The 21,297-nt window shown below is 41.0% G+C and overlaps 1 protein-coding gene across 3 annotated transcripts in view; it reads left to right on the top strand.

Moving 5' to 3' along the window:
- The window catches only part of LOC128834904 (cysteine-rich venom protein Cau1-like), a 95,279-nt gene extending 74,399 nt beyond the window's left edge, over nucleotides 1-20,880 (top strand). The window contains exons 1-8 of one of the 3 annotated variants that reach the window (XM_054024085.1): nucleotides 2,560-2,651; nucleotides 6,940-7,001; nucleotides 11,017-11,139; nucleotides 13,042-13,132; nucleotides 13,925-14,070; nucleotides 14,468-14,565; nucleotides 17,973-18,061; nucleotides 19,973-20,880. In XM_054024085.1, the coding sequence (XP_053880060.1) occupies nucleotides 6,942-7,001; nucleotides 11,017-11,139; nucleotides 13,042-13,132; nucleotides 13,925-14,070; nucleotides 14,468-14,565; nucleotides 17,973-18,061; nucleotides 19,973-20,100 (735 nt within the window). In that variant the 5' untranslated portion in view covers nucleotides 2,560-2,651; nucleotides 6,940-6,941 and the 3' untranslated portion in view covers nucleotides 20,101-20,880. Of the gene's footprint in view, nucleotides 1-2,559; nucleotides 2,652-6,939; nucleotides 7,002-11,016; nucleotides 11,140-13,041; nucleotides 13,133-13,924; nucleotides 14,071-14,467; nucleotides 14,566-17,972; nucleotides 18,062-19,972 lie in introns of those variants that run through there. The other 2 variants (XM_054024084.1, XM_054024086.1) reach the window with 2 other exon arrangements.
- The last annotated feature ends 417 nt before the right edge of the window (nucleotides 20,881-21,297 follow it).

The raw sequence follows: 21,297 nt of genomic DNA, 5'->3' as shown, positions 1-21,297 counted from the left end.
TGGGTCTGATGAACTTTGTCAAGGCCATTGATAAAACACAAGCAGCTTTCAAGTACCTCCGTGGAAAATTTCCAAGGTTAAGTGAAGCTAAGATAAAGGAAGGTGTCTTTGTTGGTCCTCAGATTCATGAACTTCTTTGAGATGATGCATTTGACCATGCACTGCGTGGCAAGGAAGACAGCATGGAAAGCCTTCCAGTTAGTGGCAATACATTTTCTCGGAAACAACAAGGCAGACAACTACAGGTTGTTGGTGGAAAACCTCCTCAAGGCATACAAAAGCCTTGGTTGCAACATGTCACTAAAGATACATTTTTTGCACTCTTATCTAGATTTTTTTTCCACCGAACTGCGGAGCAGTGAGCGACAAGCACGGCAAGCGATTTCACCAGGACATTGCAACAATGGAGAAACGCTATCAGGGCAAATGGAGCCCATCAATGCTTGCAGGCTATTGCTGGACAGTGACAAGAGATGCTCCATTTAATGAATACAAGAGACAAGCCAAGAAGTGCCGAGTAGACACTGAATAGGACTAAACTATGTACATAATAGATTTTTGCCTTTTGTTTCATAATAAATTTTATTTATATAACCCTTTTGTTGATTTTTAAAGTGTTACATAAACGGGACAGGTGAAATATTATCATGTAAAGCAACCGTAAACACATGAAAAGACCTAGGTTTACAATTTATGATTAAAACTCTACTATCTACACAATATACATAGACATAAAAAGTAAAAACTTAAATATCTTAGAAACAGTAGCCAATCAGTTGTTTTAATTGTCATATTTGAATTCAGCACATCAAAATACATAATAAATAGCACATTTTATCTCTGAAGCAGACAACTTCTCAAAAATTGTAGACCAGTGATATTAGGAACTGTTAGGAAAGGGATAGAAAATAAAACAGAAAATATCATATTGCCACTATATAAATGCATAGTGAGCTCACATCTTGAATTGTCCAGTTCTGATAGATAGATCTCAATGATATAGTGGAACTGGAAAAGGAGCAAAGAAGAGCAACAAAGATGATCAAAGACATGGAATGGCTCCACACAAGAAGAAACTAGAAAGATTAGGGCTGTTCATCTGGGAAAAGAGACAACTAAGGGGAGATATAATAGAAGTCTATACAATCATGAATGGTGTGGAAAAAGTGAATCGAGAAGTGTTATTTGTCTGTCCCACAATTCAGAAACCAGGAATCACCCAAAGAAATTAATAAGCAGCAGGTTTAATACAAACAACGGGAAGTACTTTTTCACACATCACAGTCAATCTGTGGAACTCATTGCCATGGGATTTTGTGATGGCCGAAAATATAACAGGGTTCAAAAAAGAACTAGATAAGTTCATGGAAGATAGGTTAATCAGTGGCTATCTGCCAGGATGGTCAAGGACACAACCCCATGATCAGGGCAACCCTAAACCTCCAACTGACAGAAACTGGGTGGAGAAGACAGGGAAGGATCACTGCAATATCACATCAAAATGGTAACATATTGCACTCAATTTGCCCAGCTGTAAATAAGGACATGGGGTGCAGGGTAGGGGAGAACTGGGTTCCTGCTGGCATACGTCTAGTGTTGTAGAAATAAGGCATAAATGTTTAAGGGTGAGAGTAATAAACCATTGAAACAACTTACCCTGAGACATGGTGGGTTCTCTATCACTGATCATTTAAAAATCAGACTTGGATGTTCTTCTAACAGATATGCTCTAGGAATTATTTTGGGGAAATTTTATGACCTGTGTACAGGAAGTCAGGCTACAGGAGGACAATGGTCCCTTCTGGCCTTGGATTCTATAGATGGGATGTAATGTTTACAGTACATCTCATGTAAATCACTCTATGGAGTGTTCACAGGGTAGTATAGAGCACCGCAAAATGCTATTCGTGTAATAATTTCACTTAATTATTTTCTGAACATTGAGGGATGCTTATAAGAGTCTCTGTTTTTACCTGTTACTTTCATTTATAAGATAGGCCATTTTTATTCTGAGCAGCTGTAACAAAATTAAAGTAACAGCCCTAAAAACTTGCTGTTACTAATTGTTGTTGCTGCCCAAACTCCCAACAACCGTATATTCACTTGCCCGATACAGATAAAGGACAAGTAATGTAAGTACAAACTCATATCAACAAGTGGCCTCAAACGAAACCTCATCCCACTCTGCAAAAATGAGAGCCTTGTAATTTGCCCTAGTGTCAAGGTCAACAAATCAAGCCTCTGATAGACCAAAGAGGGAAATAAATTTTATGAGAGGCAACTTCAGAGTGAAATATTGTGCTCTCTCTGGGACTGGCTCTTGATGGTGTCTCTGGGTATTTCCAAACACTATGGATCCATAGCCGTGGTCAGGTTTGTCAGGATGTTCTACGCATCACTTCTCTTTTTGTTTATCTTAATCAGCAGACATAGTACAGGTAAGCACAAAATACACAAACTTAAGCCAACGCCAGCCATGCAAGAACATGAACAGTGACCTCGTTGTATTAAATAGTGTACACTCAGGTATAAAGTGCTTTTCAGTTCAGTCGTTGGACCCTTCACATCATTGGACTTTTCATTGCTGGGATCGCCTTGCCTTTTCACTCTATCCCCGGAAGTCTTTCCTGTTGACTTTGTCTCCCCATAAGGTACAGTATGTCTTCCCAATACAGGTTAAGCAAGTTTTGGCTGTCTAGGGAGCTAAAGTTTCTGCCCTGAATTTGTATTAAGTAAAAATATCTCCATCTGACTTGCATTACTGGAGTCATATTGAAATTCCCCCTCTATGTAAGGTCTAGGGATTGCTTTGTGGCTTTCACTTATTAATTGATATCTTGCTTTTCTACAGAGGTTTTCATCTGAGTATCTTTAATCACTCTACAGACATTAATTATTGAAGCTTCTCAGGATACATATTATTTGCCCATGTGACACATTTGTAAGATGAGAAACAGTGAGATTAAGGTCAAAATTTTCAAATGTGGATGTTTAAAGCTAGGCCATTCACATTGAGGACTTAACTAAATGGCACCAATGACAATCTGCCTACGAATTTAATCACCGAACTTTGACCAAATTGACTTGAGCTAGAGTGAATCAGAAGTAAAGCCCTTGGAATAGGGCAAAGGATTCCTACCAGTTTCCTTCTCTAACCACTAGCAGTCTCCACCACTTGTAAGAAACTGACATGACACTATTCCAGTGATCAGATAATCCAATAAAAAATGTGCTGTTTATTTTATTTCTTGAAAGACAAGGTGGGTAAGGTAATAACTTTTATTGGACCAACTTCTGTTGGTGAAAGAGACAAGCTTCTGAGACACACAGAGCTCTTCTTCATGTCTGTCAGAATTGAAAAGCCTTCCCTGTACATGCTGAGCTTGCCCTGGTTTCTAAACAATATCTGAAGTATATATATATATATTTTAAGGAGTTCCATTACAGTTTGTTATTTGGCAGTTTCTAGAAACCAATTTGTTGTAAGATAGGTGGGATTGTTTATCCATGGCATCATTTTGCAATTCCAGGATGAGATTATCTGTTCAAATTGGGAGCTGAAGGCAGTGTTTGTCACTTGAATATCGGCTAAATTTTGTACCATTCTGTCCAAAAATATTTGTATGTGGAAAGGAAACCTATCCTTGGATTGCAAGTAAGATGACACTAGCCTGTATCCCTGAGAATGCCTCTCTAAATTCACATTGTGGTTGCCTTTAATTGACATTTATACATATCCACCAATCCTGGTTACTTTACAAAATATTTTATGTGAAATATTGGGGAGTCTAATTTATCTGTAGCCTGATCTATGCTCCTGTACTTCTTTCCTGGCTGGTATAAACCCTGCTTTCTCCTGTCCAAATATTTCTGTCCCCTGATTTCTATTCTGGTTAATGAGGTCCCCACCACTGATAGACTCTGATACCCATTTTAAAGGTGACTTGCAAAGAATCTGAAGATGGCATGGAAGGTGTGGGTTTATTTGGGGTTTGTTTTTGTTTTTCCAAACAACCTAAAAAGAAGGGGAAAGGGATTTCTGGGGGGGGGGGGGGTTGTTTTTTTTTTTTTTACTTTCAGAAATATCAGGAATGTGAAAGTCTGATCTTCAGCAATTTGCTGGAAAAGCTATTGGGAGCCTTAGGTTTTTTCTTCACTACCAAAAAAGAAAAAAAGAAATTATTTGTTTTTACATCAAAATAGCTCTCTCTCTATGTAAAACCCTAGTGGGACAAGGCCCAGGTCATTTTTACCTCACCATAGCAAGTTGAGGTCAACCCTACACCCACTATTTAGGCTTTACCCAGCGAGTTACATTGAGATAAAAACTGCCCTGTGTCTCATCTCCACTAGCTGGCTATCTTGATGTAAAAAACACATCTTTTTGCAGTGAAGACATAGCCTCAGAGATTTGTATGATCTCTTCTCTCACCTTAACTGAAGGGTCCCATAGGCGCAGGAGTTAAAAGGGGATAACAAAAGAGCAAAACACTTTGCACTACCTGACTGGTGCAAATTGCACCAAAGACTCCTGCCCAATACTTGTAAAAATATATATTGAATTCTTATAGAAAAAGGTTTAAAAACTCTTCTGCTGTCACGCTGAGGGACTGAATTTGCCCTCACACTCCAGCCCCTATTCACCGTTCAGACAGCATATAGGTGGCTGTAACAGCTCATAAGGGGCAGGAGAAAATGACTTCTACTTGGCTGGACCTCTTGTAGGGAGAGTACAGAAACTGTCCCAGTGTGTGTTCTGAGAACAGGCGTTGACACTCAGTCCTTTAGAACCTCATCCTGCAGCAAGCTGAGTATTTCCTGAAAGATCCTGAATTATCTCAGCTCCCACTGAAATCAGTGGAATTGCATGCTGCTTAAGCCTTACAAACCGCAGCTCCTGGGTCCTATAGCCAGCCGGTGTACTTCAAAGCACCCCAAGGCCAGCATAGGGCCAGCACAGAACTGGCCCCAGGATCAGGGATTCTATCAGTCTTCTTTGTAGACCTCTTGTCAGCTGCACATAATGGAATTCGATTGCAAATAAGAGCATAAGCCTCTATTTTTTTCACTCGTTCTGAAAGAAATACAGGCAAATCTGTTCTTAATCCTTTATACTTGTCTATTTAAAAGACTTTACACATGATGGATATTTAGATGTGGCCCTCCCTTCGGAGTGTACGGGAGCCTTTCTGAGTTGATCCAGGCTGGCTTGATTATGAAACTTGAGTATAATTTAAAACCATAATTGGCAGTGTTCTCTGGATATGGCAGAGATTTTGTGAAAGATGCAATAAGTGTTATACAAAGAAAAAAAAAATCAACCCCTATCACTAAAAGTTGTTAAAACCTGTTAGGAGAATGTATGACAAATGCAGTGCTAGAGTCACTGGCTTGGGTTATATAACACCTTGCACAAATCTGGAAACAGGTGGGCTATATATACAATATCCCTTCACATAAATATATTGCTAATTTCTTCCTAAGGAATCAGAAGAGATAGCCCATCCTATCTGCCTACAAGTCGATAAGGTACAAAGCAATGATTTTAATATAAAAAGAATCATGATGGCAAAATCTTTTGGCTGTTTATTACAGAATGTTACACTGACGATGTCATTATATACCTAAGCTATCACTGAAATGTCATTGCTGGAATTGTTTTTAACCAAAATAATACCGATTTTAGTCACTCAATTCAGTGACTGAATATTAGAAATAGGGTTGGTCAGAATTTTTTAACAAAAATCTTGAAAAATGGGACATATGCAAATTTTTCCCAAATTTTTCCCAAAACATTTATTTTATTTTCCATTTTTTAAATATTTTCATTAGCGACTTTAAACAATGGAACGCAGCCTGCTAGCTGCTGTGCAAGATGTTTCTCCCACACCCACCCACACCAGATTTAGGATTCTTTTTGCAAAAGGTAGAAGGTTTATTTGGGACTCCGTTTTCATTTTAGGAGACTTTATAAATTTTCAGTTTTGAATGATGCCATTTAGTCACATGGTAGAATGTTTTTCAAAATCCCACAATTTCATGTTTGAAAATTTCCAAATTTCAAAAATGATTTTTTCTTCCTTTAAAAAAAGGGGAAGGGGGTGTCAGAAAACAGAACTTTTTTATACAGTTACAAAAAATGTGGAATCAAAGTACTTCCATTGAAATGTTTCTCTTTTTCAACCAGCTCTAATTATAAATCTCACTAATCTGAATGCAGTTTTGTATATACGCAGCTTTGGTTGAGTGGGAAACCCAGAATGCACTCTTTGTAAATACCAGGCCAGAAAATATGTGGACTGACAAATTTGAAATGGGCATATATCCTGGGATTGCAGAATGTATGTTCATGAAAATGAAGGAATATTTGTGTTTTTAAATAATGGATCTAAAAGGAAACAAGATGGCTCTCACTGAATTATCATCAACAAACTTACAACTCTTCATGTAATGGACTCTCCCAATGATTCCCTTAATTATACAGATGCTAACAGTACACATTTATTGATGTACAGTCATAGGGTCAAAGTCTGTGAATGGGAAGTCAGTAAAGCAGCCGCCATTTACATTAGCGCAGAATTTGGTCCTGAGTCTACTCAAACTTTAGAAACAATAAACTATGAAAGTATTTATCAAATAACAATTCCATCTAAAATTGTGATTTAAGTCTCAGAACGGGATGGTGGAGTGTTTTGAATTATGTATGGAGAGGCTTGAACAGGCCAGACAATATCTTTGGCTGGGTAGAGGTCTGCTACTCCGACCCCGACATCAAAATGGTTATTATGTTCATTCCCCTCCTTCATTCTTGTTTCATAAAGGTGTGACCTGTGCCCCATAAACTATTTGTACCTTGTGAGAGATCTTTGGGGCGGGGTCCCCATGACAATAAAACTTGTAATAGCCAAGGAGATTATCAATTGTTCTTTACTTTTTCAGAGATGATTCTGCTAACTGCACTTGTGTGTCTGGCCACTGGGTTACAGCAGTCTGTTGGACAGGTATGAGCCTTAAACTTTATGTCCCTCCAAATGCTTTGATTCTTGCTTAGAAGCCCACTATATGCATCCGAAGAAGTGGGCTGTAGTCCACGAAAGCTTATGCTCTAATAAATTTGTTAGTCTCTAAGATGCCACAAGTACTCCTGTTCTTTTTGCGGATACAGACTAACACGGCTGCTACTCTGAAAACAGATAAAACTGATACTTGACCACCAGCACCATTAATTATAACCCCTCCTTTTTTTCCTGCTGATATTGGAAGAATCTCTGTTCTATGTTTGCACCAAGCACAAATTTCTTGCTGTTCTCGTTCTTACCAGCAGCTGGTCTCAGCAATTTCTACCTTTGTCCTAAAATACTTCTTCCTAAGCATCCATTTGACTGATTGGACAAGGAACTTATATTCTACCATCACCATACTATCTGAGCACTTCACAATCCTTAACATAGTAATTCCTGAGGTATGAAAATGTTATCATCACTACTTGGCTGATGGAGAACAGAGAGGCTATGTGACTTACCCAGACAGAAAGTCTGTAGTATACCAAGGAATTGAACCCACTGCTCCTAAATGGAAGGGCAGCACCCTTATCACTAGACTATCTTTACTCTCTGTAGGACACCATAAAGATATATGATAATTCCAATGTTCATTGTTCCCTAAATAATGTGTTTAGTGGTGATAAGAGTGAAGGAGGAATATTTTTGGTACATAAATATATAGGGCATCATCTAAAGCTCAGTGAAATCAAAGGCTTGCTCCAGGCCAATGGGGGCTGCGGGAAGCGGCGGCCAGCACATCCCTCGGCCTGTGCCGCTTCCCGCAGCCCCCATTGGCCTGGAGCAGCAAACCGTGGCCAGTGGGAGCCGCGATCGGCCGAACCTGCGGACGCGGCAGGTAAACAAACCAGCCCGGCCCACCAGGGGCTTTCCCTGAACAAGCGGCGGCCCTAGTTTGAGAACCACTGGTGTAGACATACCCAAAGGGAGTCTCCACTGACTTCATTAGACTTTGCAACAGGCCCAACGAAATAACCATTTCATGGCATTCAGTGTTCCTAAGGCACGATTATCCTCTCTATTAGGATATAACTCAAGCATAGATCCTGCCCTCCTATTTTTAGCTTTTATCATTTGTGGGGTGAAGTTTAGGCAAAAAGAAAAGATTAAAAAAAGCGTTGAAAACAAAACTGTAAGTAACTGTGTGTATTTTATGCAGATCATGGGTCCATTGTAAAAAGCAAACCATAAATTGTTGCCATTTAATAGTTGTATCCTAACTTATTTATTTGTAATCCTGAAAATGTTTCTATTATTACTTTTTTTGTTTTGTTTTCAGGGCTTTCTTCAAGCTAAATGTTTGCCTGAATGTCCCACAGTATTGGGTATTTTTAAACAAAATCCAAAGCCAGAATGATGGCTACAGATTGGGCAGAGGATTGGGCAGAAAAAAACCTGATGAGGTTCAACAAGGACAAGTGCAGAGTCCTGCACTTAGGACGGAAGAATCCCATGCACTGCTACAGACTAGGGACCGAATGGCTAGGTAGCAGTTCTGCTGAAAAGGACCTAGGGGTCACAGTGGACGAGAAGCTGGATATGAGTCAACAGTGTGCTCTTGTTGCCAAGAAGGCTAACGGCATTTTGGGCTGTATAAGTAGGGGCATTGCCAGCAGATCGAGGAACGTGATCGTTCCCCTTTATTCGACATTGGTGAGGCCTCATCTGGAATACTGTGTCCAGTTTTGGCCCCCACACTACAAGAAGGATGTGGAAAAATTGGAAAGAGTCCAGCGGAGGGCAACAAAAATGATTAGGGGTCTGGAGCACATGACTTATGAGGAGAGGCTGAGAGAACTGGGATTGTTTAGTCTCCAGAAGAGAAGAATGAGGGGGGATTTGATAGCAGCCTTCAACTACCTGAAGGGGGGTTCCAAAGAGGATGGAGCTCGGCTGTTCTCAGTGGTGGCAGATGACAGAACAAGGAGCAATGGTCTCAAGTTGTAGTGGGGGAGGTCCAGGTTGGATATCAGGAAAAACTATTTCACTAGGAGGGTGGTGAAACACTGGAATGCGTTACCTAGGGAGGTGGTGGAGTCTCCTTCCTTGGAGGTTTTTAAGGCCCGGCTTGACAAAGCCCTGGCTGGGATGATTTAGCTGGGAATTGGTCCTGCTTTGAGCAGGGGGTTGGACTAGATGACCTCTTGAGGTCCCTTCCAACTCTGATATTCTATGATTCTATGATTCTATGATACATTATTGCTTTGTATCATCTGGGAAACCTACGTTGCATTTAACCAAACAGATCAGCCCATACTTCTGGAGGCACAATAGAAAAAATCAGTTTATGATTACTAAATCATGTTCATGATTTTGCAAAAAATCAATCGTATAGAATGAGTGTTTTAATTAAGTCCAGAGGAAAGCAACAAAAATTATAAAAGACATTGAATACCTAACCTATGAGGCATATTTAGTCTTTAGAGAAGACTGATGGGGGGGACCTGATAGTCTTCAAATATGTTAAGGGTTGTTATAAAGAAGATGGTGAGCAATAGTTCTCCATGTCCACTGAATGCAGGACAAGAAGTAATTGGCTTAATCTGCTGCAATTAAGGGAGATAAAGGTTATTAGGAAGATATTAAGAAAAAATTCTAACTAAGAATAGTTAAGTAGTAGAATAACTTTCCAAGGGAGATTGTGTAATCCCCATCATTTTTTTTAAGAGCAAGTTGGACAAACACCTGTCACTTGTTCCTGCCTCAGTACAAGGACTAGACTAGATGACTTCAAGGTCCCTTGCAGCTCTCCATTTCTATGAGTCTAAGGCCTGGTCTACCCTGCTGCTTAAGTCGATGTAAGTTACATCGCTCAGGGGGGTGAAAAAATCACCACACCTGAGCGACGTAGCTTACATCGAACTACTGAGGTGTCTACACCATGCTATGTTGATGGGAGACACTCTCCTGCTGACTTAGCTTCTGCCTCTCGGGGTGGTGGAGCAGTGAAGTCAATGGGAGAGCGCTCTGCCATCGACTTATCGTGTCTTCACCAGACCCGCTAAATCAATGTCGCTGCATCAATTGCAGCGGTGCCGATTTAGCAGGCCAGTGAAGACAAGCCCTAAATCTTATGGCTGGGATTTTTAAAGATGTTATGTCCCCAGTTCCTACTGAATTTCAGTAACAATATTGCATTACAAATTGTCAGGTTAAACACCTTAGATGTTTTAGATAACAAGTTTCCTTGCATTTGGCATTAATATAGAACTCTTAAATTCTTAAACCTGAAAGATATTTTTGTAAAATTTAACTCCTGTCCCTGAGTGCTATTTGCTTTACTTAGGCTAAGGACAGACTGCAGTTTAGGTCAGTATAAGTTATATCGCTCAGGGGTGTGAATAAACCAACATAAGCTATGCCTACCTAAGCACCAGTGTAGACAGCGGTATGTCGGTGAGAGATCTTCTCCTGCTGACGTAGTTACCACCGCTCATGTCACCGTAAGAACTCTCTCCCATCAGCTTAGAGCTTCAGCACTATCAGGGCTATAGCAGCACAGTTCTGTAGTGTAGCTGTAGCCTTAGTATTTAATTCAGCGCCCAACCCTGAAACCGGATCCACATAGGTGCTGCCTGCAGGCCAAGCATTGGGGCCTCAGTTAGTAAAATTACACTAGACTAGTCAGTTTTATTTGTAGTCATTTTAAAATTCATTTTCAGGGGCTAATGCTGTAGTATAATGCTGCACTATTTCTGTTCACCCTTTTAAAAATACAAATAAATATTCCCATGCAAACTATTTTCTTCGCATTTCTTCCTAGAAGTCTTTCTATTGATCTTATATTTTAGTTTTTACAAAAGCTTATATTTACAAAACTTTAAATTGTGGGCCAGTTTTTTTGAAAGAGAACCTTACAAACAGCACTTGTAAAAGCTGCATGACTGGGACCATTTCAGACACTGGCACACAGACTATTTTATGAACAAGTACAGGGTACGTTATTTCATTTTAGGATCCAGCTCCAGTATATGCTGCTTTGTCTACTGACTTGCCAGAAGTGCAAATAGAGATCACTGACCAGCACAATGAGCTCAGGAGATTGGTATATCCAACAGCTAGAAACATGCTGAAGATGGTAAGATTGTATACAAGAACCTCTTAGTGTTACGATTCTAGCAGTGGTTTTCAAAGATCTCCATAATGGGACCCACCAAGAACTCACTCCTGGTTTGCTAGATGCTAGCTGGGACCTCCATTAACCATTCAACACATTTGGTTGTGATTTCCGGACTCCTACTTGTAACCCAGTTGGGAGCTACCACATTCAGAATGAGAACCCATGTGTCAGCGATTGAGAAGCGGCTCTTTGCTGCCATAGTACAAATAGTTGAGCTGGCTGGAAATTTTGTGACAGAACATTTTTCTCTTGTAAAATGCTGACTCATCCAAAATGAAACATTTCATGGAAATGTGTCGGGTTTGATTAATTTTTTGAAGGAGTACCACCAGGTACTCCAGGCCTTCCAGGGTCTACAGCTCCAGAGCAGTTCACTACACAGATTGCCCCAGGATTGGAGACCCCAGGAATTCTAGGCTCCCTGATACAGAGCCGGGAGCTCTGACACCAGTAGGTACTCTCAGAAACTAAGTACCAACACTGCAGCAGGGAGCATGGACATCCTGGGGCCCTCAGGGCTCCCTGCCATGGAGCTGGTAGCCTGGAAGACCTGTGAGCCCCAGTTCCTAGGCTCGCAGCTTAGCTGTAACTCATAGACCTTCTAATCTTCCAGCTACCTGTCAGCCCTGATGCTGATAGGGAGCGGGTGACTAGAAGTGCTGGGAGCCTGGGCTGAGTCCATTTTGGAGATTGGTCTCTGAGGTGGGAGTTAATTTTGAAATTTTCCAAAGGAAATGTTTTAGTTATTTCTAAATAAGTCTCCTTCAATTCCCTTCCATGGGGAAATTTTGAAATTTCTACTTCTGACTTCAAAACAATTTTTTTCAAAATTTTGCAATTTCCCAAGGAATGGAAATCTGGACTTTTAACCAAGTAGCTGAAAACATTATCTAATGTATCAAGGTGGGGCGACCACATAGGTCTCCAGGGGAATGGAAGGAGAGGACAATAAGAAAAGAGAGTAGATGGGAGAGGAGCTGTGAAAAGTGAATGCTAGAATTATTGATGGCCATTGAACAGGATGCAGTGAGTATGAAAACAGACTTCCATGTGGTTCTATACAGAAGCATCTTACTTATTCAGTTAGTTGCACATTCCATGATTCTCTGTATTCCATTCAAGTATCATGTCCAGGACACTGAATCTATTCCATTGCAATATGTTTTGCACCCTTAACTTTTGTAGTACCGAATAACCAGGTTGTTTTAAAGTACTTGTGAAAACTAAAACAATGAGAGCATTACAATGGAAACTGAAGTACTCTGGCCACAAAAAAAGTGCATCATTTAAGCAATGTACCTATTCTGTTGGTCATGATGGCTCCATCCTGGAGAACCACCCTGAGGGGTGAGAAGCTCTGTCTTCATGCAAATTCATTTAGTTTGTTTAATTAGGTTCCCAATCATGGTGATAATGGTGAAAATTTGTGCCAACATTAGTGGTGCTCTTTGTGGAGTGGACATTTATTCAATAGGTACCGAGTTGAGACCAATGACCCATTTAGCATAGATCAACAAAGAGACACATCAACATCCTCCCAAGCCATCCTCACCACCAATTATATTGACAAGCCTAGTTCTAAATTCTAAGAACTGCACAAATCCCATGGGAATCAAAAGGAACCTCTGAAAAATCAACCTCTGAAAAATCAAGCCTCCTTTATTTATGTGCCTATCCGTAGATTTAGGGTTGATCAGGGGATTTAGATACACACAATTCCCATTAGTCAGCTTTGAAAATCTCAGTCTGGGTTTCTAACTTCAGGAAAGCGAATCAAAGCAGGCAAATCAAATTCACATTTGCTGATTGTTTTACTCTTTGAATTGCTTAAGGATGCCCAATATCTCCCATTTCATTAAGGTATGGAATGCTGAAGCTGCAAAGAATGCTAAAAGTTGGGCAGAACAATGCGTTTATTCCCATAGTCCTGTATCCAGAAGAAACGTTGGAAGTAAGTAAAATATGACTTTTGGCAAGCAATGTATCATTAAGCAGTCTGGACTACATGATGTTGCCTCATATGTGAGTGAGGAGAGAGAGAGTAAAGGGAGCTCTTGCCCAATAGCACAGAAGGGACAGTCATAAGCTCGTTCCCAGAACTGGGGAGACCATAGTGGTGTAGAATGATATCAGTGCTATAGTAATCTACACGAAGAAAGTGAGTCTGTGTCCCACTGTAGTGGCCAGTCCATATAAAGCAGAGGAGTCAATTACGGCTACCAGCAAGAGCAGTTTGGCTCTCCACAACTGGGAAAGGTGGGAATCAGATATTATGGTGATGGATACCATATAGGTATATAGACAGATCCCTCTTGCAAAGACCAGGAGGTTGGCCAGAGTGGAGCTGGGTCTTGCAGATTTGGGAAGCCTCAATTAGCTGTGAGGAGTTGGGAAAATATCATTGTTTAAACTGGTTCATGTTGAAAAATTTAACAATAATTTAACCAGGTTCACATCTAAACTTAAAGGGTGTGATTCTTGTTTACACTATGGCCTGTTTTATGCCACTCTCGCAGTGTAAAGGGGTAAATGAGGAAGACACCCAAGGAGTTTAGTGTGCACGTATGTTAAATGTGGAAGTATGCACACAGCATTGTTCATGAGGGCATTTTGGGGGGCTGATGCTATTTCAAAGCAGTCATTCTTTCTTCTAGGCTGTTTTTTCTCCTCAATGATGAAGGTGTTACAGTATTCCCAGAAACTCTTCATTATATCATTGGTGGACTCTCTTTCCATTATTTAGATATCACTTGTGGTGAAAATCTCTATTATTCAAGTGTTCCCAAATCATGGTCATCTGCACTCCAAGGCTGGTTTGATGAGAGAGATTCCTTCACATTTGGTGTTGAACCAACATCATCAAATGCAGTGACTGGACACTATACTCAGGTATGGATAGTGACTATAGCATAACATGCCACATTTGCTAAAGAGTCCTCTTAATTTGTGCCAGAAGTCTTATGCATGCAAGCGTTCACATGAGCTGGCATAGTTGCATATCTAACTAACTGATTTTCTAATACGAATCCAGGATTTGGAGCATAAGACTCATTTTCTTGATCAAAATTAGACGCTTAAAAGTTTGCATGCACAAAATTGGTGACACAAATACCCATCATGACATCCTTCTTAGAGAGCCTTAATATTACTACTACGTGGTACAATGATTCTGTGCAAAAATCTCAGTGGCAAAGTTAAATATCACTGTTAAATGTAGATATTATTATTATTACTCTTTACAAGAATAGATAACATTATCTAATGTGTTTTTTTTTCCTATTTACAGATGGTTTGGTATAAGTCTTATGAGATTGGATGTTCATTTGCTTTCTGTCCATACTCGGCTCTGTACAAGTACTATTATGTTTGCCATTACTACCCTGCGTACGTATTCACTGTGGATTTTAGTCATTTTATAAATCCCTTTTGTCATTTCATTTCTGAAATAATTCAGCAAGACTTCAGCTAAATAGCAGCATGCATGATAATTACCATGTGTGATTATGAATGGATGAAGTGTGGTAAGGGTCAGATATGTGAATCTCTTGAAAAAATGCACAGGGATACTTACACCAAAACTAAATCCTTCACTATGAAACCCCCCAGCAGAATACCATGAAGATTATCTTTGAATTCCATAACTTTTCCGCATCAGTAAATTAAAACCCTCATGGTATGTAACCCTCTCAGACTGAGCCCAGTATATAGTATTATGGCCCTACCAAACTCACAGTCCATTTTGGTCAATTTCATAGTCACAGGATTTTAAAAATTGTAAATGTCATGATTTTTTTTTCAGCTATTTAAATCTGAAATTTCACAGTGTTGTAATTTTAGGGGTCTTGACCCAAAAGGCAGCTGTGCAGGGGATTGCCAGGTTAGTGTAGGCAGGTCGCGGTACTGCTACCTTTACATCTGTGCTGCTGCTGGTAGCAGCGCTTCCTTCAGAGCTGGGCAGCTGGAGAGCAGAGGCTGCTGGCCAGGAGACCAGCTCTGAAGGCAGAGCCGCCGCCAGCATCAGCGCAGAAGTAAGGATGGCAATACCATACAATACCATCCTTACTTCTGTGCTGCTGCCTGTAGAACTGGGCCCTCAGGCAGCAGCCACCACTCTCTGACCGCCCTGCTCTGAAGGCAGCAGCGCAGAAGTAAGGGTGGGATGGCGTGGTACCACCCTTGCCACCCTCACTTCTGCGGTGCTGCTGGTGTGGCGCTGCCTTCAGAGCCGGTGCCCAGCTACCAGCTTCCGCTCTCCTGCCACCCAGCTCTGAAGGCAGCGCAAAAGTAAAGGTGGCATTACTGCGATACCCATAAAATAGCTTTGTGACTCCCCTGCAAGTCCCTTTTGGGTCAGGAACCCCAATTTGAGAAACGCTGGTCTCCCCTGTTAAATCTGTATAGATAGGGTAAAAGCACAAAAAAGACCAGTTTCACGGGGGCGTGAGACCAGATTTCATGGGGGGAGACCAGATTTCACAGTCTGTGATGCATTTTTCATGGCCATGGTCTTATCTATAATGTAGAGAGAGAACAAATTGGCAAGAGAGACAGGAATTGAGGAAGATGGGAACGTTTTAAAGGGAATGGGCAAATCAAGGACACCTGGCTAGAGAGAATGGAAAGGAAAAAAATAATGAAACAGGTCTCATACGAAAATTCACTTTATTCACTTTGTTTCTACTCTATTTTATATCCTCCCCGCTCGTCCTCTGTCTGTGTTCTCAGGTAAGGCCCTCATCCTGCAACTGAATCCAACACAAAAGTTGCAATTGCAAATTCTTTGGGGGGATATACGTGTCTCATTTTATGTCTGTAAAGTAGTTGTTGCACATGTCATAATAATTCATAAGGAACTGACTTTGGGATAAAATGTACCCAGTGAAGATGTCAGAACTGGAGCTGTCCAAAAAAGAGAATTTCTGTTGTGTGGAAAATTCAGAGATTTTGAATTTTAGCCTGAATTAGGACAAACAGTCAAAATCTCAGATTTTAATGTGGAACAAAATATTCCCAAAGATTTCATGTTCCTAAGGTTGAAATGTTTAATTTCATCCTTCCCATTTTTTACATATATTATATAATATTAGTAGCTGAAAGCCTGTGCTGGCACACAGCTCTAATTTGGAAAGTCATGTATGTAAAAAGCCGAAAATTGTGGAGAATTTAAAAATTGGATGGTAACAGACTGTGAATCCCAGTGATGATTGAACTACTGGTGATATTTCCATCACTGCACACTGACTCCACCGACATTCTAAACTTCAAGGTGTTATGTGGGATTATTGTGTGTGCTGTTAGTGTTGTGTAAGCAGATGTGTTGATTTGTGTGTGGATTGTGTTGTGCTGCAAATGTTTTGGGGATTTGTGTGGGTGGCAAGTGAGAGGTGTGTGCTGCAGTGAGGGGCTGTCTGTGTTCAGGGTTATTGTGTCTACTGGTTGTGTAATTAATTTAATTTTAATTAATTGATTTTAATTAATGGAGATATCCCATCTCCTAGAACTGGAAGGGACCTTGACAGGTCATTGAGTCCAGCCCCCTGCCTTCAATACCAGGACCAAGTACTTATTTTGCCCCAGATCCCCAAGTGGCCCCCTCAAGGATTGAGCTCACAACCCTGGGTTTAGTAGGCCAATGCTCAAACCACTGAGCTATCCCTCCCTTGTGTGGGTGGTTGTGTTGATTTGTGTGACAAGGTGGGTTGTGCTGGAAGATTTGTGTTGATTTGTGTAGGTGTCAGCTGAGCACATGGGTGTGACAGCTGGGCCAAATAATCCACCATCTGTGGAGTTTTCCTCATATAATCATGCAAATTCTCTGTGGAGTAAAGACTGGTGATTGGTTGAGTTGCCTCTGATATCACAATGGTCTAGGACTCTGGGCATGACATAGATATATGCCTTACTGTAGCTATACACCTCATGGATGTAAAACTCAAAATTACTGAGAACTTAAAAATTGGATTGCAATAGACTGTGAAACCCAGTGATGTCTCAACCTGGCGATACTGTGAACAAATGAGCCCTTAATCATGCTTCTAGCTGTTTCCATCACTTCACATTGACTCAACAGACAGTTAGGTTTCAGAATGACACACAGTGACATTCATGGAATACACCTCTACCCCGATATAGCGTGACCCGATATAACACTAATTCAGATATAATGTGGTAAAGCAATGCTCCGGGGAGCGGGGCTGCGCACTCCGGCAGATCAAAGCAAGTTCGATATAACACGGTTTCACCTATAACCCGGTAACATTTTTTGGCTCCCGAGGACAGCGTTATATCGGGGTAGAGGTGTACATTATATTATATTTATTATATTATTTGAAATGATAAAGTCAAAATGAAATCTTTTACCTTATTGAAACGATTCAGTTCAATGATTTTCCATTGAAAATTTTGTTAAACTTGATATGTTTCCGTTTCCACAATGTTTAAATGTCAGTGAAACAGCATTTTCCAACAGAAAACTACCGTCAGAAAATTTGACCAGCTCTGGTCAAAACGCTACAGCCCAGATTTTAAGTTAGATGCTTGCAATTGCAGGAATACATTTGTACATGCCAATGCAGTATGCTCATACAAAACACTAACTAGTTATGCCTACATACATATAACTGATTTGCATGCATCAGGCAGGTGATGCAAATGTACATGCACAATTGTACTCACCTAACTTGACTAATGGCTGCAGAACCATCCTCTTTTGTATGCATTCTGGATTGAACTTTGAAGTATGAATGAAAAATGAGGTTTGTCAGACATTTTATGTCATTTTAAAATTTTAGGGGAAATGTAGTAGGATCAACTATGACACCTTACAAAAAAGGAAACCCATGCGGCGACTGTCCTGATGCTTGTGACAATGGACTGTGCAGTAAGTTAATATATTATTTTACCACCTACATATTTTTGGTGTGTCTCATGACGTGCTGAATTCCCTAATCCAGTCCAAGTAGAGCATGGGGGTTTGACACCTCTGTTTGTAATGAGCAATGATACATATAGACACCACATTCTCTGGTTCAGGGCATTACAGCAGGTGTTCCAGTTCTGGCAGACAGCTATTCCTCTTTTATCTACAGGATTCTTACTTTTTCTGTAGTGTCGCTGTCACTCAAAAGCAGCTGCTATGTAATATGAATGAAGTTATTCTCCCTCCCATCCAGTCCCTCCGTGTAACAGACCCATAGTTCATGTCATTAGTAGGCAATGCACCTAAGCAATGGTATTGCAATAACTGTAGCGTAGATTCCTTCTATGCAGTTGGTGTTTCTAATGTTACATTTAGTAATAAATTATGCCTGGGGGAACGTAAAGGGTTGCCACAGAGCTAAACCAAAAACATCCTGTGGCCCGACATCCTCTTATTCAAATTAATGACAAAACCTACGCTGATTTCAGTGGGAGAGGAGCAGGTTCATGGTTAGCGATGATCCCTTAGCCACACAGAATCGTCAGCACTTGTAAGAGTCTAAGGTAGTTTGGGGGAAAGGGAAAGGAAGAAAAGTCAGGGCCCTGGTGGGGAGAGAGTTGTTGGTCAAAACTCTTTCTGCCCGTTTCCCATTACCACCATTCTGCCCACATCCCTCTATCCAGCCTGCTCCTTTCAATTCCTGTCTCCCCCTACCTGCCCCGCACCTGCCCTGCAGCCATCTCCCTTCCTCCTCTCACCCCCATGCCAGGCAGTCAGTCATTTCTATAGGCAGCTGCTTCCGCCCACAATCCCCTCACACAGCCAATGCACCAGCAGGGGGAGGGAGTATTGAGACCCTCCCTTCTGGCTCCTGGTCCCATTGCAGTTGCTGATGGGGGGAAGGAGCAATATAAGAACAACTCCATTCTCTTCGTAGCCCTGCGGGATGCATGAGTTTTCTTCGGGGATGTCGAAATGCCTGAGAGGACCACCGCATGCATGAGTGTCGTTTCCAGTGTATGACACTTGTCAGCCCTGCCCTCCCTTGGCATGGACCCCTGGGTCTGTGAACAGGACTCCACAGTGTTCAGAAAGGGGGTGCTGCAAAGTCAGCTGAATCTCCCATCTGCACGGAGGAAGAGAGTCATGCCTATGGGCAGGACCGGCTCCAGGGTTTTTGCCGCCCCAAGCAGCAGAAAAAAAAAAAAAAGAAAAAGCCGCGATCACAATTGCGATCGGCGGCGCTCGGGCGGCAGCTCCACCACGCTGCTTTTTTCTTTGGCGGGAATTCGGCAGCAGGTGCTTCCCTTCGAGAGGGACCCGCTGCCGAATTGCCACCGAACAGCCCGACGTGCCGCCCCTTCCCCTTGGCCGCCCCAAGCACCTGCTTGCTGGGCTGGTGCCTGGAGCCGGCCCCGCCTATGGGGAGTACATACCATGCCTGTCTCAAGGGTATAATTTGGTCCACAGCTTTCACTCCCTTGGTTTATGCTGGTTTTGCTGAACTAAGGCAGGAGTATAAACTGAGTAAGGGGCTCAGAATTTGGCTCAGTGTCTCCCCCAGAGCCAGTGCTAGTCATCAGGGGCCCTAAGCAGGAATATTTCCTCCCACCCCAATACTAAAACAGGCAAGTTCTTAGAATAAAAAGCTAGTAGGAGGGGCCCTTGAACTGCTTGGGGCCCTAAGCAATTGCTTAGTCTGCTTCTGCCTAGCGCTGGCTCTGGGGTGTCTCCTATAAAACACAATGCAGCCGCTCTGCCTCTCAGAATCGCTGTTTATCTTGGCAGTTCTTAGAGACTTAAACAAAACGAATGGGTAACAGTCATATAGCAAAATAAACCGCTTTAACCATGTGCTCCCATTTCTTTCAGCCAATCCTTGCAAGTATGAAGATACGTATGCCAACTGTGGTCAATTAAAAAAGCAATATACCTGTAAACACCCGTTTGTCCTAAAATATTGTACTGGTTCCTGTCAGTGCACCACTGAAATACAGTAATAACTTAAAGTTAGCCTCTGCAGTAAAATGAAAATAAATAAAATCACATATTTCCAAACTAGATATAATTCTAGATAAAGATTCTAACAATGTATTCTGCATTGTATGCTGTGATCCTCCTCCTGTGTAAGTTTCATGTTGTATTAAGTCTCACTTAGCTATTAACTAGGGGCATCTGGTCTTCTCAATCTGCCTGTAGAACTCCTTTGACGTCAATGAAATAAAACCCCCTTAACCATGTTGTTCTTTGCCTTGAGACAATTGTTATATTTGGAAAATTTTAAAACCTGTGACAAAATTAGCCCACATCTTTTCATTTAATACTCATTAAAACAGTGATGATTTTTATTTTTGTTTTAAATTCTGCACATGCTGAGTTCTGCATAGCATTCAGGGCAGTAGGTTCTAATCTCATTTAAACTGGAGTAAAATCCAGAATAACTCTATTGGATTCAGTAGAGTTGTTCCAGATTTATTCCAGTATAAATGAGATCAGAACCTTGCCCAGAAAGATCCCACTTCATTGTCAACTTGGTTTTACACAAAATCCCATTTTAATTACTGAAGGAGCTGATTGAAGGAACTTTCTTTTAAAATGGGCAAAGCTTATTTGAAAATGTACTTTTTAGTTGTATGCAAGAAAAACAATCATGGCTTGAAGCCCATAGAAGAAAGAAACCTGACACTTAAGTATATTAATTTCACTTACTTAATAACTTCATTTTGTTTTTGTGACCTTTCTCTTTGTGATATTCCTGCAAAATAAACACCTTAATTATCTGTTTGATTATCTTCATTGGAGCATAATCCCTACTTTCCGCTCTACCTGGCAAAGCAAACAGTTACAAATACCTGGATACATAGCAAGTTCACAAAGCACTTTGTTACATTTTCACATGTAAAATGCTATTGTTGACAAAAGCAAATGACCCAGAGAAAAAACAGACAGAGATTTAATTGAAAGCAAATAATTCCTATTAATTCCACAAACACACTGATTCATCAGGATATACTAACTTAAAGCATCTGAGTTGTCCCATTGACTTCAGAGTGTCTGCTCATGTACTTAAAGTTAGGCATGTGATTAATTGCCTGGTTGAACTGAGGCCCAAAACATTTTGTAGCTGGTTAGTTCAAAGAAAGAAAAGGTGGGACGTGTTGATCTGGTTGGAGAAAAACCAGTAGGAGAGCCCGATG

This window comes from Malaclemys terrapin, chromosome 3, assembly GCF_027887155.1.
Source record: "Malaclemys terrapin pileata isolate rMalTer1 chromosome 3, rMalTer1.hap1, whole genome shotgun sequence".
Lineage (NCBI taxonomy): Eukaryota > Metazoa > Chordata > Testudines > Emydidae > Malaclemys > Malaclemys terrapin.
Note: the sequence above shows the minus strand (reverse complement) of the source record. Positions and strands in the feature narration are given on the sequence as shown.